Raw genomic sequence first — 13198 nt, 5'->3', positions numbered from 1 at the left:
GCAGAAAGTGATGCGCAAATGAGAATGGTGTCGATGTTCGAGATATCCTAAAACAGCTGCAAGATGGTGCAAGTATTCTGTCAGAGTCTGCAAGTGAGACTTAGCTGCTGGTGCAGGTCTGAAGTAAAGAAGAGATGAAAGGAAAAGAAGAAACCTGAAGAGGAAAAAACTGGAAAAAAAGAAGAAAGATGTGTCAAGAGCAGGTGTCCATGCCAATGTGAATGCAGTGCCCCGTTTGCTGTTTACTCAACATGCCCGTTTGCACCGTCGGGCAAAATTAGTGAGGTCTGAGAAGCGATAAAGATTAAGTCAAGATAGAATCCATACACAAACGTTCGTGGGCAAGCAAGAGTATTGCCATGTCAACATGGAGGGCTAAGTACGTGGTTAATATATTATGGTCTGTCAGTCTGACGAATACCGTCCGCTTGGCTGACAGCGCTCTATCGCGCCACCTTTAGACAGTCTGTTGATCACAGAAAAATTCCGTCAATAGTGAGACATACAGTCAATTTATAATAACTAGAAATATCTTGCCATGCCTTTGTCCCAATCTCCAATCCGTAACCATTCTGGGGGGGGGGGGGGGGGGGGTTGCTTACTGACCTGTTTTGGGTGGACGTGCAGGTGGCAAGCTCATCTTCCTCGACATCCGACACCTCTTGGTCGGCTACGGACGTCCTTGCTGTGCCTCTGCAAGCCTCTTGTTGCACTCCTGCAACGATTTCAGCGCCTCTCGGCTCGCTGCCTCGGCAGCCTTCAGCTCCCGGAGCTGCTCCTCGTTGCGCGCCTTCGCAGCGGTGATGCTCTCGCCGACTGCGCTGAGCGCGTCCAGCGCGTCCTGGGCATCCTTGCGCCTCTCCTTGAATGTCGTCGCTGTTGCGCAGAGTATCTTACCTCGGTGTTCAGCGTTCGCGTGCAGCTGGGTGAGGCACGCGCCCCGGTGCCTCTCCAGGCGCTCGGCGGCGTCCCACGCCTCGTCAATCAGGAACGGATCCTGGCGCAGCGCCATCATCCACACGAGGCGAAGGTCACCGCAAAAGGCAAGAAGCTCAACCACAACGGGGGACAGCCGGATAAGATGACCTGTTGGGACAGCGTAGCGCAGCATGAGAAGCTGGGCCCTGCGCGGCATCTCGACGACCCAATCGCGTCCTGCGCGCCAGGCGCTCTAGGTGGCACGGCTCTGCATCTGGATCTGCGTAAACAGGTTACCAAGCTTTGGTGTGTCGATTTTCCTGTTTCCCTCTGTGTCTGCCGGCAGGAAAAGCAGATCCAGTGTATTTCGTGCCTCTTCCCAGAGCGCGTGCAGCGCGTGAAACCTGTCCACATGTACGGTTAGAAGCGAGAGGTGGCCAGCCCAGAAGAAGTCCGCCTTCATTCGCTCTTCTGCGGTCGCGAATGTCCATGGGGGAGGCGCCTACTGCTGGACGTATGTCGTTAGAGCACCGGTGTTAGGCATCTTGTCTTTGTGGTGAAGATGTCTGTTTCGGTTTGATGTATGTGAAGAAAGCTGAGCTGGGTAGACTGAGAATGTAGGGGCAGAGATCGGTGTAAATAGTCAAATCAGCAGAAGCGGTGACAAACTTTGGCACTGAATCACTGCCAAATACCAATTTACATGCTTCTGGGTGCGTGGCACATGTATTCAAAGTACGACATCTCTGGAACGGTCTGGAATTTGAAATACGAAGAGTCAGGAAGGTTTGTCAAACAGAGCTGGGCGCTGCGTGCAACTTTAGGCCGATGATCCGTCGACGTCATTTGACCGGCCCAAGAGGCTCGGTGATTCACACACAGGGTATTTGCTATCACAGTGTCCGGGCACGGTGATGCTGAGCAGACTTCGTTGCGTGCTGAGAGCCGAGAGCCGAGAGCCCTTTTCACAGCATGGAGTATGTCTGATTTCATCTACTCTGCATAAGATCGTTGGCCATGTGAGCGTCTGTCTTCCACAGAGACGTAAATATTGTCGTTCAAACAGACGCCACCGTTGAAAAACAGCAGAATCTGAGAGCTGTGGCCATGTCAATGTCAATGTCACACCATATAGGCAGCGGCAGCCCGTCAAGGCATATTTGAAGACTACCGCAGCAGAGCGTTCCTCACGAACCTAGGCTGATAAGCCACCGCTTCTATTGCTTTGAGCGGCGTCTTTTTGTTACCCACTTGGGCCCTGGGACAATTGAAAGAATGCAGAGAGCGCATGAAGAAATGATGCTTGATTAATAATTGCCTGGGGGGCTCTGGACCGTTGATGGCCCCTGCATGACAACGTTTTAGGTCTCGTCACACGCTCCTTGACACGAACCCGCCGCAATGTATGTCATTAGGCGCAGCCCCCCATCTTGATGAGCAAAGAGATCTGAAGCCATTTATTTCACCGATTCTCCTTGAGTGTTTGTTTTGAAACCAAGGCAATTTGAGTATATTGCTACTCTCTACTCCTAGAGAGAAATGAGACCGTTTCCAACGCCACATGTATGTATAATAATGCAAATCCAAACCCGATGGAGCTTCATGGCTCTCCAAATCAAAAACTCCCTATGATGCATATCGTATATTTCTAGACAGACCGTGCCTTGAATAAAGGAAAATACCGCTTCACTTCCATGTCCAGACGCGCCATGCCAATCGGCTTGACCATGTAGTCATCGGTGCCAACCGCACTCGCTGCTTGTCGATCCGAGTGGCTGTCCTGGCCCGTGACCATGAAGACAACGCTCGCGCCCCACGAATTGTCTTGCTCCAGCGAGCGTATTTGCTCGGTTGCGTCGAGGCCATCGCATACCGGCATCTGGAGGTCCATGAGAACCAGCTCAATGGACGCGCCGCCGCCCGCAGCACAGACTGCTTGGTGCTTCGAAAAGACGTCGACAGCTTGCTTGCCGTCCGCGGCGCTGAGGAATGGCAGTCCGCGCTTCTTGCAGTACATCTGCAGGATGCGAAGGTTGACCAAATTGTCGTCGATCACGAGCACCAGGGGCGTGGCTGATCGTATGGGTAGCAAGGGCGGCAGCGAACGTTCTAGCGGGGTCGCATCCGCGGACTCGCTTGTCGGCAACAAGCAAGAGTTCGAGCTTGATCCTCTGTCAAGTTCAGCAATCTGGCTCGCGTCACTCTGGAGCTGAGGCGACGTCCCATCCATAGAGCTGTATCCTTCGTCTGTATTTGAAGGCGAGCATAGCCCACCAGAACTTTTCTCTGTTTCAGGGACGGTCTCTGTCACGGCGACACTCGTTGACGATGCCTGAAGCACCGCAGCTACTTCGTCGGCCACAGCAAGTGTGCTGAGAAGCTTCGATGTTGAGAACGGCGCTCGAGCATATATAACATTCGGCAACCTCTCAAGAGAATCTGTCTCGATCGACTTGGCCACCAGGCAGATGGCGACCTGCTCTGGCGGTATTATTGCAGTCTTGGCATGGAATTGCTCCAAGTCGTTGCTGCACTCGAGTATTGTAAAGCATTCCGTGGTGGTGCTCTCCGAGGGGACGAAACCCTTGTGTGTCAGGAACTTGACGAAATTTGAAGACAGGTGGCTGTCAAGCGGGTCGGTCTCTAGTGAATAGTATTTGAGCGGTAAATGTTCGAAAGAAAACGCAGCAGGCGGGTCTTCAGTCGGGTTTGTATGAGCCATGTCGTTGAATGTAGCTCTGAAATGGGAGCCGCGATCCACACGTGTCGAGACGAGCTCAATTGAGCCATGAAGTAGGGCTGTAAACTTGCTTGAAATAGTCAAGCCCAGTCCAGAACCTGTAGAATGCTCATCGACCTTTTCATACAGCTGAAAGATGCGCTCTTGGTCCTGCGGGTGAATGCCACAGCCTGTATCTTCCACATCAACCATGAATGTTTTCGTACCCGGGCGCATGGAGAATCTGACAAGAACGACGCCATTGGGCGTGTTTTGAATGGCATTATTGACAAGGGGCCAGATGCCATCTCGAAGAAGGTTCATGTCCGTTCGGAGCTTTGTGTCGTTTCGGGGCAAGTCTCTGTGGAAAAATACTGAAGCGTCCAAGCCTGCTTGACTTGACGAGGTTTCTGACACCTGCTTCAAGAGCTCATCCTCCAGATCACCAATGTCATACGTGGCGTATCGTCTTTCGGACAAGGCAATGTCGGCCCACCTGTTCAGGGTGATCATGCTGTTGACGGTCGACATCAGCTCTCGCCCTGCGCCAGAGATGGTATCAAGATACAACGACGCCTTGTCTGCAGTTCCAGGGGATGTTGCCTCTGCCAATGCCGGCCTCAAGAGGGCTTTGGACACAGAAAGTGCTTTCAAATCCTCAGCCAAAAGTTCAGCAGCACCGAGAATTCCATGGAGCGGTGTTCGAAGCTGATGAGATATCCCACGAAGGAACGTCTCCTTGGCCCTTATTGCCTCGGTGAGGAGGCATCGCTGCCATATCTGAGTGATCAGGTTTGCGCAAGCCTGGAGAAACCATGCATCCACATCGTCAAATATCCGTCGAAAATCTTTGGTCCCAACAACTAGCAACGAGTGGCCTAGTTCGGTGTCGCATTGCGAGGACATTAGGCGCACTATCCTGTCTGTCGGTGTAGCATTTTGATTCGACGTCGCGATAAACTCGTCAACGTAGGCGGTGTCTTCCCAGAGCCCATTCTTTAGACCCGGTGGCAGAACGGTATCTGGCCCATTGACGTCGCACCGATCTGCGTCCGATGGCTGTATGCGGATTACCTCGCTCGGATAGGCGATTCGTAGTATTCTCAGCACTGACTCATGAGAGTCTTGATTTTCGTTGCTATTTTCGACGCTGGCGACTAGGTCGGCGAGTCGACGGCGCTCTCGTTGGCGTCGCGCTCGTGTGCACTGCACGATATCGGCTACCACCCAATCGGCCAATCGAGTGAGCGTCTGTTGCTGCTGTTGAGACAAAGGAGGTTGGGGGGTGTTCGAGGCGACGCATAGCGAGCCTAGTCCGACGCACTCGCCAGATTCGTGTTGCATTCGAAGAGGGACGCCGGCGTAGGCTAGCAAGCCGCCTTGCTCGGCGTAGGGACAGTCTCGAAATCTCCAGTCCTCCTGAAGGTTCGGAAGGAGGAACACGCTCTGTACAGAAGCATTAGCGCGTGCCAAGCAGACACTGAGTAGCAGATACATACACCAGGTGGCTGCGTGACGGTGTGCGCGCAAAGCGTTTCGCCGCGGGGTAAGATGCCAAGCTTGAGGCCGACCGTCGCCAGCCGAATGTAGACGTTGACATCGAGCACCCCAACCACGGCAAACTCCCAGCCTGAGGATTCTTGGGCAAGACATGTCTTTTCCTGCAGGCCTGCAAGCAGTTCGGGCTCTTTTTCGAGATCCCGCCCGTAGTACCATAGCATAGACAGTCGTAGTCGCTCATTCTTGGCCAAATGAGCTCGCAGATATCCGGAAGTGAGGTCGCTTGTCTCTTCCGGTATCGACGAAGGCGCATAAGGGTCTAGCTTTGGCGGGTACAGGCGCGACTCCTTTTCGCGAACCCAGGGCTCGATCGGCGTTCCGACGTTGTCGGCATCATAGATTGGGCTGATGGTCGTGGGGCGGACGGGGCTTTGGGCGTCTGGCGGTGGCGTTAGGAGAACGGCGTCAGCCTTTGGAAAGAATTGCATTCGTGCGCGGCGGGCCAATGGGATGCCAGATGAGCTGTGTAACAAAGGCACGGATATAGACGAGAGCTTGAGTATGAGGCCGGCGGCATGGACAAAAAATAATAGTGGTGACGATACAGGAACCTAGTGGAGGGGCGACGGTCTAGGCCCAGAATCCCGGTTCACTGGTTTGGTCTCAGTCCACAAAAACGATCGAGATCTCTAAATCATCACCTGACCAACCACTTGCTATTAATGTTAGCTGCGGATGGTTCTTGGCGATGTGGTTGCACATTGCTTCAGACTTGTATTACTTGCGGCTTGAGCCAGAAGCCGCGATCACATCAGTGGTGCGACCTGGATGAGGAATCCTTTCAACTAGAGGGATTGCCTATTGTACCACGCCAAAACGATGGGCAATACAAGTTTATGGCTATACTGAACCCTGCCAAGAGAGGCGCCAAAACACAGCACTCTAGGGTAGTGGAACTATGTAGACGTTCGAAGTTTTGGCATGGCTTCGCTTATCTATTTTGTAATTACAGAACAAATACGGTCGCTAAGACTTCTTTCCATCAAGTCTCTGTATTTCCACATGCATAAAATAGGGCTCGTGTTTCTTAGAAACAGGTAACTCCCAGCTCACAAACTGAACAGCTTCGAGTGACAAAACACGCTTGGAAGTTACTCAATTGGTCGACAGCGATCCTTGTGTTAACAAATCGTCGCCTAAACCAAGAACTAACGACATGGATACTCCTAGTCTTGAATTATAAGTCCTAGAGGTCGCGTATGCCTGATAACTATAAAAGCCCAACCCCTTGCTATCAGATATCCTTCTCACGATGTCGTACAAGGTCAAGATGCATATGGAGCAAAGAAACTGTCCATGTAGTCCGACTTGCCCAGCGGTACGCCCCTGCTTCTTAATATCGCGTATGCCATGCACACGTGAAAGTAAATGTTGGGCAGTGCTGCTGAATAGGCGTAGGCCGGGGTGGACAAGGTCACGCGAGGCTTGTTTTCACCCACGCCCACAGTAACCGAACTAGCAGAGCGGGTGTTGATGACTTCTTTGTCTACGCCTTCTAGCGTCTTGATCACCTCATCGAGGCGAGTTTTCATATCGGCATACGATGTCAGGCTGTCCTCGTCGTACTCCACTGGCTCGAGCCCCAGCATCTTGGCAAGGAGTCTTTGCGCGATATCAGTGGCCGTGTCGACTTGAAAGGTAAATGGCTGCATGTCGTCGTACAGCCGAGCTGACAGAAAAATGGCCGAGTTGGGATGTGCTTCGGCAACGCTCACGATGTGAGCCAGCGCTTTGAGGCTGCCGATGGCCACGGCAATGGTGCCGTCATATAAAGTACTTTTCTCAGAACTCATTGTTGCGGATGGCACTTGTATATTTATCGTGTTGGGTGTTTTTTGATGTCAACGTGTCTGTTTTGCGGGATGGAAATTGTGCTTGACGATGCTCCTTTCGCCGAATTTAATACTCTGCGCTCAGAGTAGTGCTTATGTGAGTGAGTCACTCGCCGCACCCGCTTTGAAGCTCGCTTTTCGATTTGCTCCCGCCTCGTGCGCAAATTCGAGCCGCCAATAATTGCTATTCGCGTCAACTGTTTTAATGTCGTACTTCTAAGTTTGTTTCTAAGACCTGGCCAACCAAAGTGTGTCTCGCAATCGTGGTATCGTGAGCCCAGGAGGCGCGGAAACCGCGGCAAGTAAAGATATGAACGGAAAAATGGCTATATTGTCGCTGACGATAGCACCGCTTCTGGGGCTTCTATTTATGACGGTAGTAACCGCGCAGGCCAACAATCGTGGCGGCGGCACAGCGATGGTGAATGCACCCTACATTATAGTGATAATACTCATGGTAGTTGCGTTTCTACCGCTTTCAAAAACCGAATTGACTCTTTCGCGGCCGAAATGCATTATATTGAGGCGTAGACCACGGTAGCAGAAGACAATACCTTGTAGTACGGTGCAAGTGCCATGCAAAGAAGTATTAGAATATACTGGCGCCAAACAGCATTGGGATTAGAACAGCGATCAGTTTACGGCGGGCCTTGGACAATAACTCTTAGAGTAGTTGCACTCTCTAGTTATTCCTCTGACTAACAGGTGCCTGAATATTTATAAAATAGAGTCGGCCAGCACGGGAGGCGTTCGACTGGCATCAATTTCAGCGTAGTCTGTTCCATACTTGCTCACCGATCTCGAGAGGTATGTGTGATTCTGGCAACTCAGACTTTTGATCCGAAGAAAGATATATCGCACCTGTGTTTACATCATGCGCCGCCCCAGGACCTGGGCGGTCTTGGAAGTCGTTTTATCAGCAAACAGCTTGACGTATGGTCGGGCATATTACGAAAGGCCATCTGCAAGTCCCACGTCAATGCCACTGTCGTTTCAGAAAACTCCCTTTGATATGTTTCTTAACTTTGGATGCACTGGTGTCCTCACATCCACGACGACTAGTTAGGCGTGGCAAATCAAACTTGAGTAGACACTTATATCAGATTAAACAGAGCCTGGAAAGAAGACTGAAGTTTGAGCGAAGACAAACAATGAATGCTTTCATTCATCACTCATGATAAAAATCGACAGCTCATGGATTTCGAGGACATCATTCGACATAGTTAGTCTTCGAGCTCAGCTGCTAGCGTAGCAGATGTTTGTTAGCGGTGCGCAGAACGCATCTTTGTTGCATTTGATTTACGATTTCTTGTTCGTGAAGTCGACACCATTTTTTTCAAGCGCCAGCATTATTCTCAATCAGTAGGCCCATCGCCGTACCATCGCTTCTGAAGACAATATTGCGGTCATCTGCCCTGAACGTACATATGCGAGTCCGGCAGGTACTATTCCAGCAGCGCTGCAAAACTCGCGAGCGAGTGCTACCCGACCGGCTAGGAGTAGCTCTAACAACAAAGGGGGCTAAAGACACAGCAGTAATCTTGTCACTACTCCGTGCAAATACGGTGATTGTTGCAGCGTCATGGTGGCCGACCCCAGCCGCGGCATTGAAGGCGACTGTAAGCTACACAATGCGAAACGGAAGGTATCGTGTCAATACGTCATGACAGAAGTTTCCGAGTTACTCAGGCTGCTAGCAAGTACTTGGCAGATGCGAGAGTGTGCACCACCCCTTAATTGAAACAGCCGGTGTCAGCGCCACTTACTGGTACGACGGGTCGCACCACACAGCGTTGGCCATCAAGACGGAAGCTGCCGGTCCAACCATCGTGCACATATACGTGATAGGCTGACCAGCCGTCGTGCCCTGATACAAATAGGTACAGATGCCCGCCTGAAAGTAAATCTAGCCCAGGCAGCCATCAGAATCTACCGCGCCGCGAAGCCATGCACAAGATGGGCTACGGCACAAGAGTGGGTGGTGCCAGGACAGAGCACATTTTGCTCTGCACAAAACACAAAATAATCAAATTCATTGTGCCAGTAACTTACCATGGAGCTCAGCGCCGCCTGCATATATTGGAACTAACAGCGGCCGGCTGCGTTGTTAGCCGTCCGGAGAGGTGTGCTTCCGAGAGAGCCAGGCTGGGCGGCGACTCCACTACCAAAACTAACAAGCTGCTCTTCTCCCTGGACAGTTGACCAAACAGTTTTCGGTTTGACAGGCCCCTGCCCGACAGCCAGCGACAGCGCGGCGGGTGAGCGATCGGCCGGGCCCAAATTTCGTTTCTTTTTGGAATTGGGTTTGAGGTCGGGCTTGGAAACGCAACAGCCCCCATTGGCCTGCGGTCGGTCTGGGGAAGAGATTGGCTGTCTTACTTTCCGTTTTCGACTGGACATGGGCCCTGGCCGGCCTATTCAGGCCTGCAACGCCCAGTTCCCTCTTTCGCGGGAGATCGGCCCAGCGTTGTGCTGATAGCCCTGTAGAAAGTGAGCCTGGTTACATCATCTCTACAGCGCCGCGCCCATTGGCCGAGAAACAGAAAAGCAAATCCCTTTTCGCTGCCTCGGGATTAAATTACACTTGAGAGTCTAAATTGGTGACGGGTGGGAGGTTGGAGAGACAGCGTTGTACAAACAGATGCTCTGGATTGTAGAGAATCCCATGACAACCGCAATGCCAAATGCTCCTGTCTCTGGGGAAAAAAGATAAAGTACCCGCATTATACCAAATGTGGCAGGGGCTGAGTCAATGAAATCATTGGGATGGCTGGATGGACGGCACCAGGCAGCCAGAACTCGACCTACCATCGTTAGTCTCATTCCTGCTCCTGTGTGGCCTCAAACTAGCTAGTAGCTCTCTCGTCGCCCCGGATAGCTTGCGTTCCGGCCCTGGGAGCTCCACGCTGCCAGCACGCCTCACCAATCAAGCAGGCATTGAGTTTGGAATCATTCTGCCATCCCTGCTCCGGACGAAGAGGAAGAATCAGCGAGCATGGCCCGGGGAGCTCGGTCTCATTGAGTCCATTCTCTGTGGTCGTCACGGCTTGGCTGAGCAAACAATTGCAGCATTCAAATTTGCATGTACAGAGTAGCCAGATTACTAGTCTAGAAGAAAAGGGCGAGGTTTATTACACCAAATTAGCTCAAGGGAGAGCTTCTTCCACAGACCATCAAGACTGCCAGGTGAGCTCTGGGACAAGCGTCATAAGTTAGCTCGAGACGCCCCCTCTCTGGCCCTTCTAGCCAACGAGAGCATCCTCCAAAATAATCAGCCCGCCATGAGAGGCCGGTCCCCCTGCATTGGAGCTTGCCATGGGTGCTGTGGGCTAGCAAGGCTGCCGGGCTGAGGACGGGGGCGTGGTAGCAGCGATCATCGATGCATGCCATATCGGGAACCAGACTCTCCGGCCTTGGACACGCCCTTTCTTGGCAGCAACACTCCCGCAATTCCGCCAAGAGGCAAAAAGAAGCGGGCTTGCGTTCATTTTGCTTTGCTAGCGTTGCGCCAAGGCAAGGAGGGCTCCGTAATAAGAAATACGTTGTGCCTGATTGGCCGGTCAAAGTGCAATTATCCCAACATACTGCTCTTGGTGTTGTTGTGGCACTCACCTTTCCCAGAACGCCGTCATCGAGCCCCCCGTCTTGCCGCGGTGTGTAGTTCATGATACAATAGAGTGGGATCAAGAACAGAGCGAAGAGGGTGAACTTGAGCTCTCAAACGTGGGATATAGAGGCTATCGTGAAAAGAAATCTTCCACACAGCAGCGAGGTCCAGACTGCCAATCCAACGACGCTGACGCCCAACAGGCTAGCCCCGTACATCGTCGGACGGGCTGTCGCTCACCCGGCGCACAGTAGTGGGCTTGGGCGTCTTAGACAGCTCGAGCTGCTGCGGAGAGAGGGGCGTGTGCACTACAGTTCCCATCACCACGAGTACGAAACGGCCTAGTTCATCGCGGTCTCTGAACATGCCGGCTCACATTGACACTTCTGAGCGTGTGTTACCCCGTACTAAGATGTAACCATTGAGACCGGACATCCAGAAGAGATTGGGGTGGTGTGTGCCCATCCTTTACACCCCGAAAGCTAAGAATCAGGTTCACTCCCTAGTTTTATAAGAGCTTGCCACTGGCCGTCCTCCCACATTCTTTCCGCTTTCTCTCTTTTCTCTCCTCTAAGCAGAAACAAATTGTGAAGATCCAAAAGCCGTTGAACAAACACCTCAAACTCCCAAATCCCATCAATTCAATATCAAGATGCGTTTCTCTACCATTGCCGTCGCCGCCGCGGCCACTGTCGCCAACGCCCAGCGCCCCTCGGACACGCCCATCTGCGACTACTACACCACTGCTCTCCTCAAGAACAACACGGCCGAGAACCAGGCCACGCTCTTGACTCTTCTCGTCAACACCGTCGTCATTGGCAATTGTGCGTCCCTTCCGAGGATACTCGAAGCAACTGGGGCTCATTTGTACTAACGCGCAAAACAGACACCATGCCCAATGTCGGCGTCTCGGTCCCCGGTATCCTCAAGGAGGGTGAGCAGGACGGCACCAAGGTCAACCTGGCTCCTTACTTCAACGGCATGCTGGCCTCGACCAACCGTGGCGATAAGGCCACTTGCGTCAACTTCCTCGATGGCGGTGCCGCCGAGCCCCTGATGAACAACAAGCCCGCCAACGACGAGAAGTCCAACCAGTAGTATGTTTTCGTCCCGGCTACGGCACGCAACAAAAGCTCGTTCATGACGCTAACAACTTGCCCACAGCTTCCTCCTCACCCATCTGTACCAGTTCTTCGGCACCCTGCTCGGCTGCACCAAGCAGGGCATGTCTGGCTTCGATGCCTACGACGGCAACCCCTCCATGTACAAGGTCCACAAGTTCATGAACCTGGGTAAGCCCGAGATGGACTACTTCATCGCCCAGGTCGCCATGGCCGCCGCCTCGTTCGGCGTCGCCAAGGACGACATCACCGCCGTCGGCAAGGCTCTCGGCGACACCTTCAACATGCGCTGCAGCGCCCCCGCCGAGGTCATCAAGGGCAAGGGCGCCCAGCCCCAGGCCATCTGCATCAAGTCCGGCTGCGACGAGGCCAAGGACGCCAAGTGCGACGCCTACGCCGAGGCTGTCGCCCCCGGCAACTGCACCATGAGCATGACCTCGTCCGGCTCCATGATGCCCACCGGCACCAGCTCCATGAACGGCGGCGGCTCCATGACCTCTGGCTCCATGACCGGCTCCGGCTCCGCGACTGCCACCCCCACCTCCACCAACCCCCCTAAGAGCGGTGATGGCAACGTCAACAGCTTCGGCCTCGCCGCCGTCGCTGCCGCTCTCGCTGCCTATGCTCTGTAAATGCGAGATCAAGGGACTGGTAGTGTGTTTACGGAGTGTGATTCTAGGAGTTGACTATACCAAATGAGACTTTAATGGATACACGTGTACTTTTTTCTTCTAAACTTCGGGGCCACCTGCCCATAGGGCGAGAGGCACAAAACGAAAGCCTCGAGGGTTTAATACCAATATAATCCATTTGACAAACATGACTTGGTGTGTGATGATCGATGTGACCAGCGACTCTCGCTTAGCAACTAATTGGAATGTGCGCTCGGCTTCCTGATCTGCGACAGTTGACACGTACTTGACACTTGATTGGAGAGAGTTCAGCTCGCTCATGCGACCCTTCGACAATGAAGTGAGAAGCGTGTTCGCTGGGCGTTTATCCATTCTAATGTTCGACCCTGGTCGCGTCGTAGTTTTCAACGGCTCAGACGTACGTCTTTCCTCCCTGCTTGCTGGGTACCACAACATGTCTCTGAAATCGGGTAGAACAAGTACAACAATGACATCACAAATCTACTGTTGCGCGGGTCCTGGATAATAAGACCAGCACCCCGGTGATATTCATTCAACCCTGCTTGGCTATTGCCAGCATCGACTAACTCCGCTGAAACTAATCTGTACAGCATAACAAACTCCAAAAGCTATCCTGCGCGATGAAAATGCCATATAAAACACACCACATCCGTGGCTTCAAACAAACTTCCGAATCGCACCGCATCAAAGTAAACTCGCTAATTTTGAACAGTAGAATGATAATAAGCCATGATCCACTGGCGTCCGTGCTGCACTCCGAGATTTCGTGTGTCGGGCGATGTACGTCA

At 52.7% G+C, this 13198-nt stretch overlaps 4 protein-coding genes across 4 annotated transcripts; 1 reads left to right on the top strand and 3 right to left on the bottom strand.

The window, feature by feature from the left end:
• Window positions 1-670: 670 nt before the first annotated feature.
• LMH87_008301 (uncharacterized protein) lies at window positions 671-1462 on the bottom strand (the record flags this gene model as incomplete). Its single annotated transcript, XM_056196803.1, has 3 exons — window positions 671-1155; window positions 1216-1322; window positions 1425-1462. 3 exons carry the CDS (start codon window positions 1460-1462, stop codon window positions 671-673), a joined length of 630 nt encoding a protein of 209 aa, XP_056057398.1.
• Window positions 1463-2566: 1104 nt separating this feature from the next.
• On the bottom strand, window positions 2567-5625 carry LMH87_008300 (uncharacterized protein; the record flags this gene model as incomplete). The annotated part of the gene is made up of 2 exons (XM_056196791.1): window positions 2567-5083; window positions 5137-5625. The coding sequence occupies 2 exons, from the start codon at window positions 5623-5625 to the stop codon at window positions 2567-2569; spliced, it is 3006 nt and encodes a 1001-aa protein (XP_056057397.1).
• An 837-nt stretch (window positions 5626-6462) lies between these two features.
• Window positions 6463-6990, bottom strand: LMH87_008299 (uncharacterized protein; the record flags this gene model as incomplete). The annotated part of the gene is made up of 2 exons (XM_056196780.1): window positions 6463-6799; window positions 6860-6990. The coding sequence occupies 2 exons, from the start codon at window positions 6988-6990 to the stop codon at window positions 6463-6465; spliced, it is 468 nt and encodes a 155-aa protein (XP_056057396.1).
• A 4298-nt stretch (window positions 6991-11288) lies between these two features.
• LMH87_008298 (uncharacterized protein) lies at window positions 11289-12389 on the top strand (the record flags this gene model as incomplete). Its single annotated transcript, XM_056196769.1, has 3 exons — window positions 11289-11460; window positions 11523-11733; window positions 11801-12389. The coding sequence occupies 3 exons, from the start codon at window positions 11289-11291 to the stop codon at window positions 12387-12389; spliced, it is 972 nt and encodes a 323-aa protein (XP_056057395.1).
• Between the last annotated feature and the right edge of the window lie 809 nt (window positions 12390-13198).

This window comes from Akanthomyces muscarius (genome assembly GCF_028009165.1).
Source record: "Akanthomyces muscarius strain Ve6 chromosome Unknown contig_16, whole genome shotgun sequence".
NCBI lineage: Eukaryota > Fungi > Ascomycota > Sordariomycetes > Hypocreales > Cordycipitaceae > Akanthomyces > Akanthomyces muscarius.
Note: the sequence above shows the minus strand (reverse complement) of the source record. Positions and strands in the feature narration are given on the sequence as shown.